Genomic DNA, 23,664 nt, shown 5'->3' on the forward strand with positions numbered 1-23,664 from the left:
AGGTAGAGCTGAATCAGCGCTCCATACAAGTTGTCAATACATTAAATTTATGTTCTTTTTCTCTGGCTATACATCTTAAAATTTTGTTTGTCTTTTTTACTACTTTGCACACTGCACTGATGATTTTGATATCCAAGGCAACAGATTCCTCTTCTGTGCTATATCCTATTAACATTAATTTCATTTCATTCCATACTTTTTTCCTTTTCCCATTCATTGCACTTGTCCATCAAACATTACAAATTTGATCATATATTTCTAGGCACTTTTGCAACTTTTTATCTGCCCATCAGCAATTTTTTCTTATACAGTGCGGAGCTTTACACCATCTCCCAGCAGCAGGATTTTCCGATCCTGCCGAAGTCAATGGACCTTTGAACGACTCATTGCATTTCATGATCCTGGATCTGCCGTGACGGGGCTGTAAAATTGCGCCCCATGAAACATTCTCTGATCTCTAATTTGAATTGCGGCTTTATTGTTGAACTGCTACTTAACAATATGAAACAGCATAGCTTTCTGAATCCAGTTTGGCCTCCTTTTCACAGATCAAGGGTTTTTGTAGCATAAAGCAGTAATTACTATTAAAATTATGTTCTCATACAGCTATAAATAAACAGAGTGGAAAAGTACTGAAATATGAGTGACTGCAACATAATTATGTTCCCCCCACCATTATTTGAACTCTTACTTTCTACTCTAGATTATTCCATGGGAATAAAAGTTCAAAAGAGAAAAAAATCTGGAGAACTCAAGTAAACACTGCAAGTTCTGAAGCAGTTGATTACCATAAGAGGGAAATATTACCTTCATTTGATTTCCAATCAAGCATTTTTCCTTATAATGTACAATTATTTTTTTTTTATTTTGTTCACTGGAATTAATTGGAACATAACATTGTACAGTCACATTTTTCACCTGCTAGGTCACAAACCAAAGCTCTTTGATAATTTAAAAACCTCTATTAAATTCCCTCTTAGCCTTCTCTATTCCAGCAGCATTAGTTCCAATAACTCCTCTTTATAGTTTCCTATCCCTGTCATCAGCCTGGTGAATCAGTGCTAAATGCTCTCTATGGTTTTAATATCCCAATGGATGTTTCCGTTAGATATTTTATTAGTGAATTTTAATAACTAGGCTTTTTATGTTATGACAGCATCTTCCAGAAATACACCCCCTCCACCCCCACAAGGCTAATTCAAATCAGACAGTGAAATTGTTCAAGGAGTATTTTCTTCCTGTAATTTCTTACTAATTGCAATTGCATTAATCATGCTGCAATGTTCTATCACCTCTTCATACAAATTGGTCACAGCAAGTCAATTGCCATAACCAGACTGACTACAAGTACAAGACCTAGATATTATCCTTTCCTTTCTGGCAGTTCTCTCAGTCGGCTGTCTGCTGTCATTCTTCCACTTAAGGCTTCCTTTCCAAAGCTCCACCTTTCAGCTTGTTACTAACTGTAAAATAGAACTGATATTTAGCCGATTTTGACTGTTGTAGACAACATAAGAAGGTTGGCAATCTAACTATCAAATAAACTTTTTTCATGTTTCATAAACTGCCACTATTTGGAGCATAATTCAACCAGCAAATTTTTCATTAATATTTTTAAAAATTCTCTTGGTTACAGGGTATATTATTCAAGTAAATTCATACAGGCTGTCTCTTGGCAAATACTCCACAGTTCAGTCTTTCATTAAATTATATAAGCTGCTATTAATATGGACGTGCAATTGAAATTAATATTGTGAAATTTAATTTAGCTGGAACCAAATGGGAAGTAAAAATTCATGAAACTTACGTTCTTGTTTTTCCTTTTTTACAGGTGGTCTCTAAAGAAAAATAATGAATGTAAACATTTTTGTTTTGTTCTTCCTAATTCTCAACCTGTGTGTTATTCTTGGTAAGAGGGATATTAAGGCAACAAATAGGGGTCAGAGAAGGAGGCTCCACCCTCAAGGACAGCAATATGTTGGCTTTGTGAATCGCAATTTGGCCAGACAATCCAAACCTAGACATTTACATCCTCCTGCAAAAGCTCCGAACATTAATGCAGATGAAAGCATGATAACCTTCCTTGACTCATATATCGGAGTTGATGAAACTGAGTCCAACTACAATGTATTACCAGGTTTGTGAAAAACAGATAACAGAAGTAGCTTCTCACTCACTGTCATACCCATTAAGGTAAAAATCATCATGGTTCAAGAAGAATGTTTTGCCTTTATTAAACATTTGATTTTTTTTGTTTTGGAAATATAGTAAACCTAGAATTTCCCATCAACGTTATTCCAATAATCGTGTTTCCTCATTTAAAATTAAAAGATAAATGCCAGCTATAAATTAACACCAATCAGAAGATATGAATATATTATAAATGCAATGCCTGTAGCTCTGCATCTGATAAAAATGCATCCAACCTATTCAAAATGTATTATGAGCTAGTGGAAAGGATTACAACAATATTGTAATATTGTACAACAATATTTATGCTTATGTCAGATTGCCATTGCTATACTAAAAGCATTTTATTATTCAAAAGCCTTTAGTGACCACTTGGGTTTAAATTGAAATCTTGCAGAAACAGATGGGCAGTCTCTTGAGCAGCCATTTCCTTACCAGGTCACCAGAACTCTATCAGGAGAGCAATAACACTTTCCAGTAAACGTAAGAGAACTGTAAATGGATTTGCTTCCCTTTTCAAGATTATAAGATGATCTATTCACCACAAAAACCATTTCCATGACACTTACTGAGTCTGCATCCTTTTTGCACACTTGAAAAAGCAATGATGTCTGGCATCCTTCTAGGGGCCAGAAAGTGAGATGAAAATATGTAAACAGTCTTCAGCAATGAGTAAAGATTTTTATGGCTTTGTATAGTTCTTAATTTCTAAATGTAATAACCAAAATGAGAAATATTTAAAAATTTGTGCATGTTATACAATAGAAAAAAGTGTAGAATTTCAATGCTAAAATGGAATCCCTATCACCAAAGGATCAATGATCTATCTTACATTGCTCGAGTAATTAACCAGTGCTTGCCCTTTAAGTGTTCTTTGGAATCTATGCAATTAAATAAGGATAAAATAAAAATAAGAAAAAGGACTATGGTAATAGCATTTACTAAAATATATGATGCTCAAATTATTTAAGAATAAACCTTGATTGAAACACACACACAAAATATAAACTGTTACCATCTCTATAGAGACTTTTAAAAAGATATTAAGTTTTAAGACTTTTACTGTAACAAACAAACTAAAAGGAACAAAAACAGAATTACCTGGAAAAACTCAGCAGGTCTGGCAGCATCGGCGGAGAAGAAAAGAGTTGACGTTTCGAGTCCTCATGACCCTTCGACAGTTCTGTCGAAGGGTCATGAGGACTCGAAACGTCAACTCTTTTCTTCTCCGCCGATGCTGCCAGACCTGCTGAGTTTTTCCAGGTAATTCTGTTTTTGTTTTGGATTTCCAGCATCCGCAGTTTTTTTGTTTTTAAACTAAAAGGAACATTGACTATACACTATTTTGTAGGCAATTTATAATCTAAACTTCAGAGAAGAATCTCCTCATTTAACTTTTAACACGACTGAAGATCTCCACTATGGTTATACTTTATACTGTCCCCTAAGTAAACCATTAATTCTTGCAGAACCAGTCCGCTCCTGTTGGCCTGCTTCCTTTTTCAGAACCAACTTGCACTGTGAGGGTTACAATGGAGATTCCCTCCCTCTATTCCAAGCTAGATGAATCTTCCAGCTCCCTTTAAATCCTCTCAAGTTTGGTCCCTTCAATCAATGCACGAGCACCCACCCGTGTTCTGCCTGATGAATAATGGGGTCAGAATTTTCTCTGCTTCAGCTGTAGGACCAGCTGCCTCTATCGCACACTCTCTGCCTATCAGATCGCTGCAAACTAACTTATGTCTGTGAAGCTCAGTGATATCTTAGGACCTCCATAATCCTAAACTACAATGGTTTACTATGGACTTTTCCCCTCTTCATGGCAACCTGAATCATATGGGGCTTGTATCCAGGTAGACATGCTAATTATCTTATGGGCCCCCAGCTCCATTCTATCTTGGAATTAAATAAACATTTAAAAAATAACCATTTATAAAACCTGACATTCCCAACAACTTTGCGTGAGACTTGGGGTAAAATTTTTAGCTTGGTGGGCGGGCGCGTGCCCGACCTGTTCGAGTGTAAAATGACGTTGGGTGAGCGTCCCAACATCAACACGCAGTCGTGCGATATTTCATTTGGTGGGCGAGCACCAGAGTCAGCGGAGCACCTACCGACAATTAAAAGGCCGGTTAAGTCCATTAAATTATCAAGTTAAATTAAATTTTTCGCTGCCCGTCCAACTTTACGGTTGGCGGGCAGACAGGCAAAAAGCCCAGGTGGCCTTTGCACTTTTTAGGAACCCTCATTCACAGGTGGGATGAGGTTTCATAAAGCAAGTAAAAATAAAATAAAAACTTTAAAACTTAATTAATAATAGAGTCACATGAGGGGACATGTTTCATTGCATTCTTATTTTCTTCGGGAAGAATTTTCTCCCCGTCGGGCGGGCCAGTCGGGAGCGGACGGGGAGCTGATCACCGCCCGCAATAGGCTGTGCACCGCCATTTTATGTGGGCAAACCAATTAAGGCCCGCCCAGTGTGATGTGCACCCGGAAGCATTCAGCGCTATCTGTGCGGGCAGGGGGAGGAGGAAGAGTCGGGGGCCTGCGCATGCGTGCGAAAGAGCACAGAAATCTCCCTGAGGCACAGAGCTGCATCAGGGAGATTAATTTAATAATAAACCATTGGAAAAAAGAAAAAAGTAAAATTGCTCAGACATGTCTCTTCATGTGACATTATCACATGAGCTGGGACATGTTTATGAATTTTCATAAGACATTTTATTTAATTAATAAACATTTCATGAAACCTCGTGTGGTTGGATCGGAGCCCTGACAATCACTTTAATTAGTTAATTAATGGCCTCAACAGGCCTTTGACAGTTCAGCGGGCGTGCAGTGGACTCCGGGACCGAACTGAAGATCAGAATGACGCGCAGTGACGTTGGGATGCAAGCCTGACATCACCATGCATCATTTTGCACGTCGGTGCTCTGTGCCTCAGGGAGGTTATGAAGCGTGCACTCGTGCACATGCGCCAAGGTTGCGCTTGCCCGGCTCGCACTCCTCCCCCCACCTGCACAGGCGGCGCTGCTGCTCGCATTTCACGCTGGGCGTGTCTTGATTGGCCTGCCAGCGTGAAATCGCCTTCCGGCCACGATCGTGGGCGGCGGACAGTTTCTTGACTGCACCTGCTGAGCCTGCCCAATATGGGTGAAATTCTGCCCTTGGTGACTGAGTCTACCATGTGTCTACAAGTGTGAACATTTTGTACCTTCTTAGCAAGTCTCTTGACGGGTTTCCTGGCCCCATAGCAACCAAGCCTCTCAGGCTTTTTGTTGGGCAGAATTCAGAGTAGGTCACATGTACAGTCATTCCTCCATTTTATCCTAAATTAAAGAGGCAGTCCCAAAACATAACAATCTTATAAACTTCATATTTCTAACAATATAATGAGTTTTAGTCTTACTTGAAATTTTCTTCAAGAAATGAACAATCTTCTAATTATGTTATTTCAAACGTTAAATTCAGAAAATTAATTTACTGGGGTGTTATTTCATAAAGTACTAGTATTTCCACCTGAAATAGATAATCTTATTTTATAAATACACCATTAAAAACACAAAAAAACCAAACTGGAGAACTGACAACTTTGAAAAAGGTAGCACCCCTCCTACCAAAAAAGCAGACTGAATACAAGCTGTCTTGAATGGCAAATGGCCACAAATAGTCTTAAATCTTGTGAAAATGAGGAGTTAGACTAAAAGTGCATTAGAACACTTACAGCAATGGCAGATTTAGAATTTACTGAAGAGATATGAGCGCTGAAGTCATGAAGGGACCTGGCAGCATCCCTAACTTTGACATAATTTGGTGTCATGACAATTTGGAGGTTATTGTAATTTTGCCTTTCAAGCCAAAAATAATTCCTTAAAGTAATTGTAAGGACTTCAACACAACATTACAGCATTGAGTAAATCTTTCAATTTGTTAACAGATATCTTTATAACACATGACTACAATAATCCCAAAAAGCAATCCATTCATAAAACAACTGGTTCACTATCGTATCTGTCCCTATCTCCAATCCCCTGGCAATCCAAAGCCAGGCATTTGATTACATGAATTGAAAGCATATTGATGTGACTACTATAAACAACATCATCATGCATTTACGTAGTATTTGTAATATAGTAAAACATGCTAAGGCGTTTAGCACTTCCAACATAGTGAAACATGCCAAGGCACTTCACAGTCACATTACCAGATAAAACCTGACTCCAAGGCACAAGGAGATACTAGGACAGGTGACCAAAGGTTAGTCAAAGACATGGGTTTTAAGGAGTATCTTAATGGAGGACATTGAGAGCGAGAGAGAGAGCGAGATCAAGAGAGAGAGAGGTAGACAGACCTAGAGAGGCAAATTCAGAGCGTAGGGCTTAGACAACTGAAGACATGAACTAAATCAGGGATCCACAAAAGACAAAAGGCTAGAGTTGGAGGAGCAGTTCTTGAAGGATTATAGGGCTGGAGAAGGTTACAGGCAAGGCCTTAGAGGGATTTGAACACAAAGTTGAGAATTTTAAATTTGAGGTGCTACTGGTCTAGAAGACAATGTTACACAGTATTCTTCAGTATTTACAGCACAGGAACAAACGTCCCCTGTTTACTACTTTAAAGTTCTATCCATAACCCTAATTATTTTTTCCACTGGTCCCACTCTGGCTCAGGTGCAGCATGTCCCAGTGATACAGATCCTTCCTGTCGAGACACTGATGCCATTGTCCGATGAAATACAACTCTTTTTCCCATATCAATCTTCCAACAAAGCATCCAGCTTCCTGATCTGCCTAACCCTATGCCAATTACTGTATGGCTTGGATGGTAATACTGTGATTGAGGGACTTTTTAAAAAATTAGTCCCTAATTTCTCATGTTCCCCTAGCAGGACCTCCTTTTTCTTCCCAGTGTCATTGGTTCCAGCACAGGCCACGGAAACTGGTCACCCATCCCTTTTCCAAGCTCCTCTCCAGCTGCATTAAGATGCCCTTTACTTTTGTACCAGATAAGCAGCAGACCTTCTGATCTCTCAGTTACTACTGCAGAGGATGAAAAGAAAGGAAGAAAGGTGATGCTTATTTATCTCCCTAATTCTCAAACTCTCTATGCTCTCCTATCCCACCTCCTGTGGACTGCCTCCTGCTCTAAAGTACCATGATTAGGATTCTGGCTCCCCACCCTGCCGTCTTATTCTCACAGATCGTAAGCACATTGTATCTGTTCGATATGTATAAACATTAAAAATAAACAACCTTTATTTTTCGGTAGCTTTGGGAGAGACTAGGGTGCATCAATATTATTGAAATAAAACCTCAGAACCATATTCTGATGAAAGGTCACGCTCAAACATGAACCTTATCTTTCCTTTATTAGATGCTGATCACCACACATTTTTTAACGCAAGGCAAAGAAAATGTTGGAGAGATAATTTATTATTTCATTTTAGATTGTTACGATATACCACTAAAAAACAAAGCACCACTTAAAGGAGTTCTCAATACTGTACAATTTTCATTATATACCTGCCAACAAAATGGTGTACCTCATTTCTATTGTCTTGGCAGATGTGTTAACTAGGACAATTGCCAATTCCAGGGATTGCTGAACAGTTAACTCTTCCCATACTGAAGTGTCTAATCGTTAATAAGGAATTAAGAATTACAATTTTGAATTATGTGATTCTTATTCTCATGGGTTGAATTAGGAACTACTCAAGATGCTTATCATTTCAACAGACATACAACAATGATCCACTTTTGTTTAATTTTTATCATTAGGCATACGAGGACATTGCAAAGCAAATGGGATGATTATGTATGACAAGGCAGTCTGGTCTCCAAAACCATGTCTAACCTGTCTGTGTTCAAGTGGAAAAGTGGTTTGTGATGAAATGAGCTGCCCCATCTTAAAATGTGGAAGGACCATAATACCAACAGGAGAATGCTGCCCAATTTGTACTTCATTTGGTATTTTCTCATTCTTTATTCAGTTATTTTTTTTCAGTGATTTAAAAAGTCAAAATGGAAAATAGTTTACTAACTCAATGATGGTTTTCTACATTTGTTCATATTTGTAAACAAAATGCTTTGAGTAAATATACTTGTCACTGAAACCTGGCATTAATGAACCAGATAAGGCTTTTTCAACAACTTTAACAACTGTTGTAAAATAATTGAGGATAACATATTTGCTGAGAAAAAATGTTTACATTGATAAATAGCACAAGAAACAATTACTTACATGCACACTGCAGAATATAAAGAGCTATATTTGTATCTCAAAGACTCAATTAGGCTGGATAAAACAACCTTCAGAAGCTACATTCAATGTTTGCCAAATATAATTGTAATGCTATTCAAAAAGTAATGCAACACTAAAAGTTATACATGCTCTTAATTGTTTTGCAACTACTGCATTTTAAAGTTGCAATGTTATTTTTGTGTTAAAGCTGCCGTGAATTATGTGATTACATTCTTCTGCAGCAAGGACATTATAATAGCTGTTCACAGACAATAGTCAGTTGTGACTTGCACTACTTTTTATTGGCATTACTGAACATCTGATGGAAAAATATATGGAATGGTAATGCTGCCATTTAATCTTGATATTTACATTATATCCAGAACCTTTATTCTAATTAAATTGCCCAAACCCTTTGATTAATTAATAACTTTATTACTTGCTCCACCCATAAATCCATATTGCTGCATTGGCTTTTCTTGTCTTGTGGTTGCTTCCTTTCTATAATAAGTAACACAGTTAAGAGAGTATAGCAGAAGTGATGCCCATTAATTATTCACTTTATCACCTAACCCAAGAAAAGTATACTTCAAGCATGAATTTATTGAAACAATTTCACATAAAGTTTCCCTTTGCTATTCACTTTGATTTATTCATTATAAGAACTTCATGATGAATGACCATACTATCATGTCTCCTTTACCATTCTCTTTAGTGATTTTGATCTCCATATTTGATTATTAAATGTTCAATTAACAGCCTGAAACTTTATTGTGATTCTACAGAGCCAAATGATCCAGGTGAAACATATCATCCAGTGATCCCCAGTAATCAAGATGAGTACTTGGAACGAGAAAAGCAACTAAGGAGAGGAAAAGAAGAATTGGAAGAAGAGCTAAGCAGAAAAGGTGAACAGCAGAAAAGAGAGAGTGAAGAGGAAAAGCACAATGAAGAAGAAAAGCAAAGAGAACTTGAAGAATCCTATCATAGGGAAGAAACACTACGACAAATGGAAGAGGAAGAACCTCAAAAGGTGTTGGCAGAGGAACAGAAGAATCTACGTGAAGAAATTCAGGGGAGCAAAGTAAAGGAAGAAAAGCAACAACTTGAAAAAGAAATCAGAAATCATTCAAAAACTATAGAAGAGGAAGAAGAACAGGATGATGAATATGATGAATATGCTGGATATAATAATCGCAATGAGAATGAAGAGGAGCAGCAAGTGAAGGAACAAGAGGAGGGGAAGGAAGAGGAGGAGGAGGAAGAGCAGCAGCAAGTGGAAGAACAAGAAGAGAAGGAGGAGGAGAAAGAGGAGAAGGAAGTGGAGGAGGAGGAAGTGGAGGAAGATGATGAACAAGAGGAGGTGCAAAAGGAGGGGTCTGAGGAAGAGGAAGATGACAATGCAGAATATTCTGGGTTATCATTATTTCCTTCCATATTAGGACCAACTCCATATCATCCAGATGAAGAACCCCCTAGATTTTCTCTCCCAATTGGCTGCGATATCACGGATATCGCTATAAATTGCTATAATGCCAAGTTGACTCAAATACCTCCACTTAGTGACCTTGGGCTTAGAAATCTATATCTTGCAGGTAATCAACAAATCTTTTCATATGCATTATATTTTGATGATAATTATTTCACTTGTGAAATTTAAGTTGCTTAAATGGTTTCTAAAATATGCCAAAAAAGGAAAGATAAGTGTTCATTAAAACCTTTTATATCAAATCAAGTTTATATTTACTCAGGCTACCAGATCTGGCATTAATACTGCTTTATTTGGAATACTTGTAAGATATTTACACTTCTCAACATTAATCCTGGCTGGTATTAGAACCTGGAGACACTTGGACATGTGCAGTCAGGAAAATTGTCTTACATGAATGCCCTGAATGTAAATATGACAGGTTAAAAACATCACCAAACTTATCACTCACTCAATTAGCATTGCCATGATGTTAAAAATGCTATTCTCAGATGAGTATCTGTGAAGATGTAGAGTCTTTAGACCTATTTTCTATTGCGTTTTGGACTGAATGCAGTGACATTGCAAGCACATGGGGTTATTTTCCTTGGGCAGCTATTCTTTTTTTAAATGGTAGGAAACAAATAGAATAGTTTCTTTTCTAACAGCAAAATGTTTTTATTCTCAATTTGAAAAATCTCCAAAAGAGCTAAGGACTTTTTCGATAATTTTAAACTTGGTCTGAATAGGATGAAACTATAATACAAGTGGTACTAAAACCCAAGTAGTGGAATGTTACTTATCTGGTGGTATCTCACCCTTTGCTCTCTGTGTGCTCAGGAATGAGAAGGCCTCTTGACTCAAGTTATAGTGCTGCTCTATTGTTGATGCACAGCTGAACTGCTTTGCATGACATGGTTACTGTACAACTATTGCAATTAGCTGTTAACTTCTTTACTGAAAAGAGAACAAACTCTTCTGTACAGTTCTCACTCATCACTAAAAGTTGCAGTTCTCCTACGTGGATTTTCATTCATTTTTCCAACTGGTTTTGGCAAATTAGGTGCCACTAACAGTACAATTCTGATAAATTCAAAGTCATTGTGTTGCAATAAAAAATTAGTGACCAAAAATTTGAAATAAGCAATATAAATAGAATAGCAAATTGAGAATTTTGTGCTAAAAATTGAATTGCCAGTTCATTGAATCATACCATTTTGAGTTATGAGTGTAGTGCACTCTATTTCTTACTTTATATTTCTCTAAGATTTACTTGAGTTGATTTGGATAAATAATAACTTGCTGTTAAAGTAAACAATCAGAAAAACTGAAGAAAACAACACATTCTTTTAACATTTTTGAAAACAATAATACCAAAATGTCAGGTTGTTGTAGCATAGTCATATATGACATGCTAAACTAGGAGTAGAATGCAGATTCATGCCTGTGATTCTTCACACAGGAAGGCTTTGATTTTAAACATGCCGTCAGGTTAAAACCGCAAATGTTTGGGAGCAGGTTATTTCGCAATGCTCTATGATGGGGAATTGTGTGGTGCAGAATGGATGAAAAGAAAGAAGAAAAAAATTTAAGATCAGGTGGAAAAAATAAATTACTCAAAAAAATTGAAGAAAGCAATTAGTATAAAAATTACAGGTGTTACATCTCCTGCATTTGCATGGAAAGGTGTTATGGTAGGGGATAGGGTGTTGAGGATGATTAAGGAGTGGATCTTGGTATCGTGGAGGGAACGGGACCGTTCCATCCAAATGCGGGAGATGTAACACCTGCCCTTTTCCTTCCTCTCTCCGCACCGTCCAAAGCCCCAAAGACTCCTTCCTGGTGAATCAGCGATATACTTATTTTAATTTAGTCTACCGTATTTACTGTTTGCAATGTGGTCTGCTTTGTGGAACACCTCCGCTCAGATGGTAAGCACGAACCTCAGCTTCCGGTGGCCTATCATTTTAAATCTCACGCTGATATCTTTGTCCTTGGCCTGCTACACTGTTCCAGTGAAGCTCAACGTAAGCTTGAGGAACAGTACCTTATCTTTTGATTAGGTACCTTACAGCCTTCAACAATTTCAGACTGTAAACTCTGTAGTGCCATTTTGTTTCCTTTTCTTTGCATGTTTTATTTTTCTCTTATTTCACTTTTGGAGTAGCACACCTGCTCTGGGCACATCTTCTGTTTCTTTTCTTGCTCCATCACCATTCCCTTTGGCCCTGTAAGACTAACGGTTCTGTCATTCAATCTCTCCTGTCTTCTACCCTACCACATACCTTTCTGTTGTCCTTGTCCCACTCACCTTGCTCAAAACCTATGACATGTCTAATTTTTCCCAGTTGTGATGAAAGGTCAACGAGCTGAAATGTTAGCTCTTGTTTCTCTCTCTACAGTTGCTGCCTAACTTGCTGAGTATTTCCAGCATTTTGTGCTTTTATTTCAGATTTGCAGTATTTTGCTTTTCCATTAGTATAAAAATTATTTTGGCGTTGTAAATTAAAACTGCTGAATTATTAATAACGTTTACAAATACATAGAAATATCCTCTGGCTACTGCCACTGCAAACTTCTTATTCTTTATACACATGCTACTGGAAACCTTCTTGGCAGCTTGATTCCCGATTGGTTTTGAGCAGCTTTTAAGCACAAATTCTATTTTAATTCAATGTGATGCTATAATAAAATATTATGACTTATAATACTCCCATATGATCAATCAATCTACAATGAATATACAAATGTCTAAATTTTCCACCCTTGCAGGAAATTCAATCACTACTATTCCAGCAGGAGCATTCAATGGGATTCCTAATCTCAAACTGATTGACCTCAGCAGAAATAAGATTCGTTTTTTAAGCATAGATCGAGCAGCATTCAAAGTAAGTTTTACAAATCATTTTAAGACAACTGTTATAAAATATTTCAAATCAACTATGTGGAAAGATTCACGTGGCTTTCTTTCAAATATGTTTTGTTATATCTAACAAAAGGTTCATTATATCTAAACAGACAAGAAGATTAAAATCCTGCAACTTCCGTTTTTGTTTTTCCAAACATCTAGTGACCATGTAACTAATTATGTAATGAAGTGATACAAAATATGATTCTCAAGACTATTTTCCTGTTTCAATGAGGATATCAAAAGGAGGCAAAGCAACATGTTGTCCTATAAGTGGCAAAGAAAAATTTATGCAGACAATGAACTAAATTCTCAAACTGAAAACCTGAAGTAGGGGTTTGGGGGCTAGGGGAGAAAGAGGGAAGGTAATAGGACAGAAATTTTCTAAAGTAAATAGATATTGTAAAAATTGAAACATAAAGCACTTTTACAGAGAAAAGTTACAATGTTTGGTTTTCTATTAGTGAGATTACAAGCAAGTCAACTGACTCTTAGTCAATCAAATGATAGGCCAGGTTAAAAGGATCTCCTCCTTAGTAGAGAAACAAGACACTGAGAAACACCAAGGAAATTTCACTTACACTTAATACTATTTTTCCACTTTCTTCATAAATATTATAAGTTGGAATAATTTTTGTACCAGAATAAAGTTTAAACCTATGTTTCATTTTACAGGAAATAATCCCCTGCTAACAGTAGATTTTAAATTATATATATATATATAGCTGACTTCTTTTCACCACTACCAACCATCTTTTTAATATACTCCCCCCATGGTCGTCCATCTTAGCTGCTGACAAGCTCAAGAAGCTCATGGCTTTACCACAAAGACCGAAACAACTCAGTTGACCATTCAGCTGCTGCTTTCATGCCAAGCCCAACCTCTGCACAGGCTCCCGCTGCTTTAGCTCTGAATCCTGTCATTCTGTCAATCTTTTAATCCCTTAACCCTCGTGCCCTTCTAAACCCAGTTTTGTCCATGAGGTCCACCTCTTCTCTTGACACCATTGCCAATAAAATATTAACCAGCCAACTTCATTTCCTAGCACCCATTCTAGACAACATTATAAATGTTTACTTACCTCAGATTCTATTCCTCTCAATTCTAAACTGCTGCCATAATTTGCTCTTCAGAAACATACCCTTGAACACCCTGTCCTTCCAACTCAAATTCCTTTCCCTCCAAAGCGCTTGAAGATGTTGTGATCTTCCAAATCCATGCCTATTTGTCTCACAACCCCATATTTAAATTTCTCCAAATATATTTCCATCCCTACCACTGCAGCAAAAAGTCCTCACCAAAGTCACAAATGATATCCTCAGTGATTATGGGGAATGATTCTTCCTTATCCTCCTCAATCTCTCTGCCAGATTTTGACAGAGTGGAGCACCTTATCCTTGACCAAAACCTTTCTTCTGTTACAAAAGCAAAATACTGCAGAAACTGGAAATCTGAAATAAAAACAGAAAATGCTGAAAAAGTCCACCAGCTCTGGCAATATCAGTGAAGAGAGAAAAAAAACTTTGCATCTGTTGGCCAGTTCAGTGGAATTGCTCTCACTTAGTTCCAATCTTACCTATCCTATCATAGACAGACTATTAACTGCAGTAGCTTTTCTTCACACACAAAGCCATTACCTCTGGAGTTTCCCAAAGGATCTATCCTTTGTATCTTCCTCAACCTCATTCTGTCCCTTGGTGACATCATCTAAAGACGTAAGGACACCCCCAATGCTTCGTCACCTCTTTCAGTCCCTTCACTGCCTATATGTTGTCATATTGCTTGTTTGATAACCAGCCTTGGAAGGGCTAAATTTTCTCCATTAAGCTTTAGAGAGACCAAAGCCATTGTCTTTGGGCCATCTACCACAAACTGTACCTTTGCCACCTATTCCATCCCTCACTCAGGTACAATTTCAGGCTGAATTAGTGTTGGCAATCTTGAATTCTTATTAGATCCCGAGTTCAGCTTCCAGTCCAATTCTTATCATTACCAAGACCACCTACTTTCATCTCTATAACACGGTCCCTGCGTCACCCCACCTTCTGTTGAATTATCCACAGCTTCACCATTCTCTCATCCTTTAAGACTCCTTAATGTTCATCTCTTGATCAAGTCATCCCCTCATATTTCCTTCTTTGGCACTGTTCATTTTTGTCTGATTTTCTGTGATGTGCCTTAGAGCATTTTTCAATGTTAAAGATGTCATGTAAGCACAAGTTATTATTTTGGAATTTACTATATCCCATATCACTTCAGAGTGTAGGTATTGTAAGCCATGCCAAACGCTTTTCTCAACATGCTTCCATGACTAGCTTAATGAGTTGAGTGGCCTATCACTGTTGATTTTCTGTTTTGAAAAATACCTAAAACTGGAACTGATCCATAATTCTGATCACAAATAGCCAAATATTGTGCGATGGTTTTGTTTTTGAGTTCTGTTTAAACAACAGTTAAGCAAATAACAGTTTTGAGACTGGAAACCAGTGACCACCAAACAACTTTGGTTCTGATCTGCAAACAGATATAGTAGATCTAGTGGTGCAATAATTATTTGTACAGATATTGAATAAGATTCAAAATTCACGTGAATCCTAGCCAAACCAAAATTCAGTAAATAATTTGCTCAGAAGGTTGTTATTAACATAAATCTTAAAATCATGTAAACAAATATAAGGCAGTATGCCAGAAACTACTGGAAAGGAGGCTGGGAGCATAGCAAGAATATTTTTCTTAATGGGTTAAGAGGTGTAAGTGAGACCATGACATTTAAATACCCAAAATCCTGTACCATAGAAACATATTGCAAATATCCAAATGGTCTCCTAACAAACTTGTAGTCTTGTATTTCAAAGCATCAATGGTTGATTACATAAACTTTCCACCAAAATTTATTTTAACAAATATATTTATGTCTTTAGCTGAATCACATGAATTGTAGTGTGTGTATTGACATACAGCCATGTTTTTATTAAAATTGTAAAAAGATGCTCACATCTCAAAATACTTGGGTTTTTTTTTCCAGAGATTAAAAAAACTGGAACGTCTATACATGGATCAAAATTTGTTGATCCAGATCCCTCCTCAACTCCCTCGAACACTTGTTGAATTAAAAATAAATGACAACCTTCTTCAACGATTGGATGAAGAAACTTTCCAGGGTATTTCTCTTTTAAATATTTAGGGGCAGAGTTTCTGCATTGCGCAGTTTAATTAATAGAGCTGAAAATGGGGTTGTCACAAAAATTATTATTTTTTTTAATCAGAGTATCTAGTCATCCCCTGTGAATAATCTGATTTTAAATAAGTGAATATTACTTAAAAACCTATACAGAGTGTGTTACTAGTTATAAGGGTGTACTGTTGTCAGTTTCTTAGTATATTAAGAATAAAATTAAATTCAAAAGCTTTTCAAACATGCCTATTGGTGCCCCTACACCCTCCTCAAAGACCTGCAAAACGTATGTAATTAGTGGAAACTCCCAACTGAGATTAGTCTGATTTTGGGATATGGTCACCTTCAAGCACAACTTTTTAAACGAGTGCAAAAGATTGCAGAGACTCAATTTTCACTACACATAATTTGCACTCAAAATTCCCCATTTTTTTTGCAGTGCTTTGGCTGATTTCGGGTGAATTTTGATGAACAAAATGGGTGACTCAGCGGAAACTTGAGGCCCTAATTTTGATGCAGCTAACATCATAAAAAGACCTTAAAAGTAATGATGTACTTTCAAACGTTGCAACAGAATTAAAAGTAAAGAATTCTACAACACATAAACATCTTGTAATTAAACATCAAACACCAAGATAAGAAGCTGTCTATTTCTTTGATATTTTTTAGTGAAATTAGACTGCAAGTTCCATTGGAGTGAAAAACAATTTTCATTTAGTTAAAAAAATTTAAGTATATACTAAATAAATGTCTTGTTAAGCACAATTAAAAAACTATTCTGTATAGCTTAGCCTAATATAGTTCTAAGCTATTTCTAAGCTAAGTGGAGAGTATGGGGATGCAATGGCATAGTCACTGGACTAGTAATCCAGAGACCCAGGGTAATGCTCTGGGGACCTGGGTTTGAATCTCGCCACGCAGATTGAGGAATTTGAATTCAATAAAAATCTGGAATTAAAAGTCTAAGGATGACCATGAAACCATGGTCAGTTGTTGTAAAAACCCATCTGGTTCACTAATGTCCTTTAGGGAAGGAAATCTGTCGTCCTTACCTGGTCTGGCCTACACGTGACTCCAGACTCAGGGCAATGTGGTTCACTCTTAAATGCCTTCTGAAATGGCCTAGCAAGCCACTCAGTTGCAACAAACCACTACAAAGTCACAAAAAAGGAATGAAACCGATGGATCATCTGGCACTGACCTAGGCACTGGAAACGACAATGGCAATCTCAGACCTGTTGACCCTGCAAAGTCCTCCTTACTAACATCTGGTGCCAAAATTGGGAGAGCTGTCTCACAGACTAGTCAAGCAACAGCCTGACATAGTCATCCTCATGGAATCATACCTAACAGATAATGTCTCTGACACTGCCGTCACCATCCCTGGGTATGTCCTGTCCTACCTGCAGGACAGACCTAGCAGAGGTGGTGGCACAGGGGTATACAGTCAGGGGAAAGTTGCCCTGAGAGTCCTCAACATCAACTCCGGTCCCAATGAAGTCTCATGGCATCAGGTCAAACATGGGCAAGGAAACCTCCTACTGATTACCACATACTGTCCTCCCTCAGCTGAGGAATCAGTGCTCCTCCATGTTGAACACCACTTGGGAGGAAGCACGGAGGGTGGCAAGGGTGCAGAATGTACTCTGGGTGGGGGACTTCAATGTCCATCACCAAGAGTGACTCGGTAACACCACTATTGACCGAGCTGGTTGAGTCCTAAGTGACATAGCTGCTAGACTGGGTCTGTAGCAGGTGGTGAGGGAACCAACAAGAGGGAAAAACATACTTGACCTCATCCTCACCAACCTGCCTGCCGCAGATGCATCAGTCTATGACAGTATCAGTAGGAGTGTCCAGTCATTGTGGAGATGAAGTCCTGCCTTCACATTGAGGATACCCTCCATCGTGTTGTGTGGCACTACCACCTTGCTAAATGGGATAGATTTCAAACAGGTCTAGCAACTCAAGACTGGGCATCCATAAGGCACTGTGGGCCATCAGCAGCTGCAGAATTGTATACAACCACATTCTGTAACCTCATGCCCCGGCATATCCCCCTCTACCATTACCATCAAGCCAGGGGATCAACCCTGGTTCAATGAAGAATGCAGGTGCATGCCAGGAGGCACACCTAAAAATGAGGTTTCAACTTGGTGAAGCTATAATACAAGGCTACTTGCGTGCCAAACAGCATAAGCAGCAAGTGATAGATATAGCTAAGTGATCCTACAACAGATCAGATCTAAGCTCTGCAGTCCTGCCACATCCAGTCGTGAATGGGGGTGGACAATTAAACAACTCAGTCGAGGAGGAGGCTCCACAAATATCCCCATCCTCAATGATGAAGGAGACCAGCATATCAGTGTGAAAGATAAGGCTGAAGCATTTGCTACAATCTTTCAGCCAGAAGTGCTGAGTAGATGATCCATCTCGGCCTCCTCTGGAGGCCCCAAGCATCACAGATGACTGTCTTCAGCCAGTTCGATTCACGCCACGTGATATCAAGAAATGGCTGAAGGCACTGGAAACTGCAAAAGCTATGGGCCCTGACAATATTCTGGCAATAGTACTGAAAACTCGTGCTCCAGAACTTGCTGTGCCCCTAGCCAAGCTGTTCCAGTACAGCCACAACACTGCCATCTACCCGGCTATGTGGAAAATTGCCCAGGTATGTCCTGTACACAAAAAGCAGGACAAATCCAACCAGGCCAATTACCACCCCATCACTCTCCATCATCAGTAATGGAAGGGGTCACCAACAGTGCTATCAAGCAGCACTTGCTTAGAAATAACCTGTTCACTGGCGCCCAGTTTGGGTTCTGCCAGAACCACTCGGCTCCTGACTTCATTACAGCCCTGGTTCAAACATGGACAAAAGAGCTGAACTCCCAAGGTGAGGAGAAAGTGACTGCCCTTGACATCAAGGCCGCATTTGACCAAGTGTGGCAGCAAGGAGCCCTAGCAAAACTGCTAGGGAATCAGGGGTAAAACTCTCTGCTGGCTGGAGTCATATCTAGCACAAAGGAAGATGGTTGTGGTTGTTCGAGGTCAGTCATCTCAGCTCCTGGACATCACCGCAGGAGTTCCTCAGGGTAGTGTCCTCGGCCCAACCATCTTCAGCTGCTTCATCAACGACCTTCCTTCCATCATAAGGTCAGAAATGGGGATGTTCGCTGATGATTGCAGGATGTTCAGCACCATTCGTGACTCCTCAGATACTGAAGCTGTCCATGTCCAAATGCAGCAAGACCTGGACAATATCCAGGATTGGGCTAACAAATGGCAAGTAACATTCGCGCCACACAAGTGCCGGGCAGTGACCACCTCCAACAAAGAGAGAATCTAACCATTAACCCATGATATTCAAAGGCATTACCATCACTGAATGCCCCACTATTAACATCCTGGGGTCACCATTGACCAGAAACTGAACTGGACTGGCCATATAAGTACTGTGGCTACAAGAGTAGGTCAGTGGCTAGGAATTGTGCGATGAGTAACCCACCTCCTGACTCCCCAAGGCCTGTCCACCGTTTATAAGGCACAAGTCAGGAGTGTGATGGAATACTCTCCACTTGCCTGGATGATTGGCACCACATCCACAAACATTCACTCCCTCCACCACCGATGCATCGTAGCAGCGGTGTGGACTATCTACAAGGTGCATTGCAGGAATTCACTAAGGCTCCTTTGACAGCACCTTCCAAACCCACGACCACTATCATCTAAAAGGGCAAGGGCAGCAGATAGATGGGAACACCACCACCTGGAAACTGTCCTCCAAGTCACTCACCACCCTGACTTGGAAATATATCGCTGTTCCTTCACTGTCGCTGGGTCAAAATCCTGGAACTCCCTTCCTGATAGCACTGGGGGTGCATCTGGACTGCAGCAGTTCAAGAAGGCAGCTCACCACCACCTTCTCAAGGGCAATTAGGGATGGGCAATAAATGCAGGCCCAGCCAGTGAAACTCACATCTGATGAACAAATAAAAAAGTATGCAGAATAGTATTTGTAAATTTCAGGCAAATGCCACACCATATGCTTCACACATTAAGTGTTTTAAAACTAAAAGCTCAATTGCAATGCAGATTATGTTACATATGTTATTTTGAGATGTTATGGCAAATTTATTACGACCAACAGAGAGAAATCATGCAGGATGCTGTATATGTGTATGACCAATTGCATAATCTTCTATCAAAATTCAACAGGTCTAGGTAAAATAGTCAACCTGGAACTGGAAGGTAATAAGCTCAGTGAAAATAATGTTCAACCATTGGTCTTCAGACCTCTTAAGCGACTGGCTTACTTACGACTGGGAAAAAATAAATTTAGAACCATACCACAAGGTCTTCCTCCTTCCATCGAGGTAAAGAAAGACTTTTATCTTTCCTCTTAGTTAAATGATTACTGAATTGCCTTGAGATTCTATATTCAGAAATGTGTGTGTGTACTTATGCACCTGTGCACATGATTCACAGCTAGAAAACCAAATTGTCAGTTAGCTACTGAGAATTCATTGACACCAACCATACTTCTGAAGACCCAGATTTTATGATCAATTTGAGTTTGAAATAAGACTTTAGTAAATTTCAATGTGCATACCTAACAGTGCAGTCTAAATGCCAAAAATTAATCAACTTATAAAACCTAGATAACGCCATATTCAAAGCACACAAGAATCTTTTCAATTGTTTATGCTGATATATTGCATTCAATAAATTAATTTTTTGATGAACTAATAATTGACCCATGTAAGCCCAAGTGCAATAATTCTACCCCTATAATCCAATGATTTTTTTGTGTCAGTTCAGAGACAGCACACTCACATCTGAGTCAGTAGAATCATGGAATGGTTACTGCATAGAAAGAGGCCATTTCGCTCATTGTGTCCGTGCCAACTCACTGCAGGATCTGGGGTTCAAGTCCCACACCAGGATTCAAGCATATAATCCAGACAGATGCTTCTGTGTGCTTTTGCAAAGAGCTGTTATCCAGATGCGGAGTTAAGCTTGAGTCTTATCTGCCCTCTCAGCTGATCATAAAAGATCTCATGGCTGTAGAGCAGGGTGGTTTTCCTAGCTCCCTTGAAGTCCATAACATGCTCATAAACGGTAATTATAAAAAGGCAAAGAATTACAGTTGCTGTAAATCTCAAACATAAATAGAAATCGCAAGAAATATGCAGCAATCCGACAGTATCAGCGTAGACAGAATCAAAGGTAACTTTTCAGGTCAGTGACTTTCATCAGAACTGGAAAAGATTATAGATGTAAAACATTTTTAGCAAGTATAGAGGCAGAGAAAGGTAGGAAAAAACAAGAGTAGCTTTGTGATAGGGTGGAAGGAAGAAGTGACTACATGACAAAAGGAATGATGGGAAAAGGCAAAAGTGCGTGATAACCGAACAAGTAAAGAAACAAAAGATGGGTCCACAAGAGCTCTAAATGGCAACAGTAGGATCATTGTCAGTGTCTGTTGTCCAAAAACAATGGAAGCGATGGTTATGATCTGAAATTGTTGAACTTTATGTTGAATAGTAGGTTGTAAAGTGCACACTCAAAAAATGAGGTGCTGTTGCTTGAGCTTCCATCAAGCTTCATTGGAACAGTGTAGGAGGCCGAAGGCAGAGAAGTGAGAGTGGGGTGGAGAATTAAAAATAAACCACTGTGGTTGACAGGGCCCTCAACTGAGTCTGCCTCATTTCCCACACTTCTGCCTTCACCCCTTTCCCTTCTTCCCAGAACCATGAGATTGTTCCTCATGTCCTCCCCACTAGGCTCCATATTCAATGGATCATCCTGCTCTATTTCTACTTTGTCCAGCAGGATGCTATCCCAAACACATCTTCTCCTCTCCTCCCTTTCAAAATTCTGAAGGGGCAGTTCTCTACGTGACACCCTCATCAACCACAATATCTGCTCGCATTCCAATGACACCTTCCTGTGCAAGCTCAACCTTTCACTCAATTTCAGATCATAACCACTGGTCCCAATTTTTTCAGACAACAGATACTGCTACTGATTCTACTGGCGCCATTTACAGTTCTTCTAGATCCAGCTTTTATTTCTTTCCTTGCCAGATTACCATGCCCTTTCATCTCCTCACTTCTCAATGTTCAGTGTCCTAAACAGTCCTACTGGAGATGACAATGATTTATTTGTACTTCTTTCAATTTAGTATGTTGTATTCATTGCTCATGATGCTGTTTTCCCTACATTGCGGAAACCCAATGCAGATTGGGCAATTGCTTTGCTCAGCACCTTCGCTCAATCCACAGCCAAGACCCTGAGCTTCAGGTCACCCATCATCTTAATTCTCTGCCCCCACTCACACTATAACCTCTCTGTCCTCAGCCTCGGACAATGTTGCAACAATGTTCAATGGAAATTTGAGGACCAGCACCTCAACTTGCAGTTAAGCACTTTACAGCTTTCTGGACTCAACATTAAGTTCAACAATTTTAGATTTTAACCATTGACCAGATTTTTTTTTAGGACAGCAGATGCTGGAAATTATTCTGATATTATTCTGCCATTTACAACCCCTTGAGACCCATTTTAAATTTATTTACTTACCTTATTATCACTCCCTTTTACTTTGCACCATCATCCCCTTTGCCATTTAATCCCTCCTGCTTTCCATCATATCACAGATCATTCCTTTTGTTGTTTTCCCCCTCCTGCTTTCGTAGTCTCTGCACTGTCTTAAAACTTATATCGCTAACATTTTCTAGTTCTGATGAGAGGTCACTGACCTGAAGTGCTGGTTAGAATTTAACTGTCCTCCCGGGAGTGGGCTGGCAAGCAGTGTGGGTGGGGGAGGCTGTAAAATCAGGTGCCATGGCAGCAGTTTAGTGCTTACCACTTACCCACCTTCACTGGTATTTTACCAGGCATCAGGCTGCCTGCCTGCCTTTGGACAAACTGGGACCCTTAAATGGCCAATTAATGACCAATAGATTGAAAATGTTTTTTCTGAGAAGGGGTTAATGATGACTTTTGCTCATCATTTGTCTGTCAACAGTCATTGATCATTCAGGCAGTAATTTTGCAAAATTAAACTTGATTTTATTTGAGACAGATGCACAAATGCAAGTAATTAGGTTAAAAAAAAATCCATCTTATTTTCATCTCCTTGACACTGTACCAAACGTAATAAAGTTTTTTTTCCCATAACAGATGCTATAAAATACAGTATTGTTACATTAAAATGTATTTTCTAATAGTAAAATAATTCTAAACCCATATGCTATGTTAGCAAAATGCTGATCTTTTGTATGGACATGTGGTATCTGAAGTAAATTATAACTCAAAAACTTGTTTGCCAAAACCTTAATAGCTGAGTGGAAAATCAAGCATTTCAGGCTTATACACAAAACGTCTATATGTTATTCCCATGTTCTCAAAAACCAAATTTACAAAATATTTATTCATTCACTCCATCTTGCTATTTCAAGTTATTTGTATCCAGCCACATCTAATACAAATTTTTGATAATTGGATGCCAATGCTGTGGGAATTATACAAAACAGCAATGCAATTAATTTTACAAATGTCTCAGGATTTATATAATTTTAAAAACATGCGTATGATTTTAATGATCACAGCATCCTCCTCCTCCAGGTACCATGACCATGGACTTCCATTGGATTGGTCTATGATTATGTTTG

General features: G+C 38.8%; 2 protein-coding genes across 6 annotated transcripts in view; one reads left to right on the top strand and one right to left on the bottom strand.

The window, feature by feature from the left end:
* LOC121279878 (centromere protein P) overlaps positions 1-23,664 on the bottom strand; it is a 401,310-nt gene that overhangs the window by 45,055 nt on the left and 332,591 nt on the right. The gene's annotated exons all lie outside the window — the stretch shown is intronic.
* ecm2 (extracellular matrix protein 2, female organ and adipocyte specific) overlaps positions 1-23,664 on the top strand; it is a 35,781-nt gene that overhangs the window by 8,738 nt on the left and 3,379 nt on the right. For 4 of the 5 annotated variants that reach the window (XM_041191368.1, XM_041191367.1, XM_041191370.1 and 1 more), the window contains 6 exons: positions 1,832-2,137; positions 7,971-8,159; positions 9,219-10,028; positions 12,674-12,789; positions 15,836-15,971; positions 20,204-20,361. In XM_041191368.1, coding sequence (XP_041047302.1) covers positions 1,852-2,137; positions 7,971-8,159; positions 9,219-10,028; positions 12,674-12,789; positions 15,836-15,971; positions 20,204-20,361 — 1,695 coding nt within the window. In that variant the 5' untranslated portion in view covers positions 1,832-1,851. Of the gene's footprint in view, positions 1-1,463; positions 1,520-1,831; positions 2,138-7,970; positions 8,160-9,218; positions 10,029-12,673; positions 12,790-15,835; positions 15,972-20,203; positions 20,362-23,664 lie in introns of those variants that run through there. The other variant, XM_041191371.1, reaches the window with a different exon arrangement.

Source organism: Carcharodon carcharias, chromosome 7 (assembly GCF_017639515.1).
Source record: "Carcharodon carcharias isolate sCarCar2 chromosome 7, sCarCar2.pri, whole genome shotgun sequence".
In the NCBI taxonomy this organism is placed as follows: domain Eukaryota; kingdom Metazoa; phylum Chordata; class Chondrichthyes; order Lamniformes; family Lamnidae; genus Carcharodon; species Carcharodon carcharias.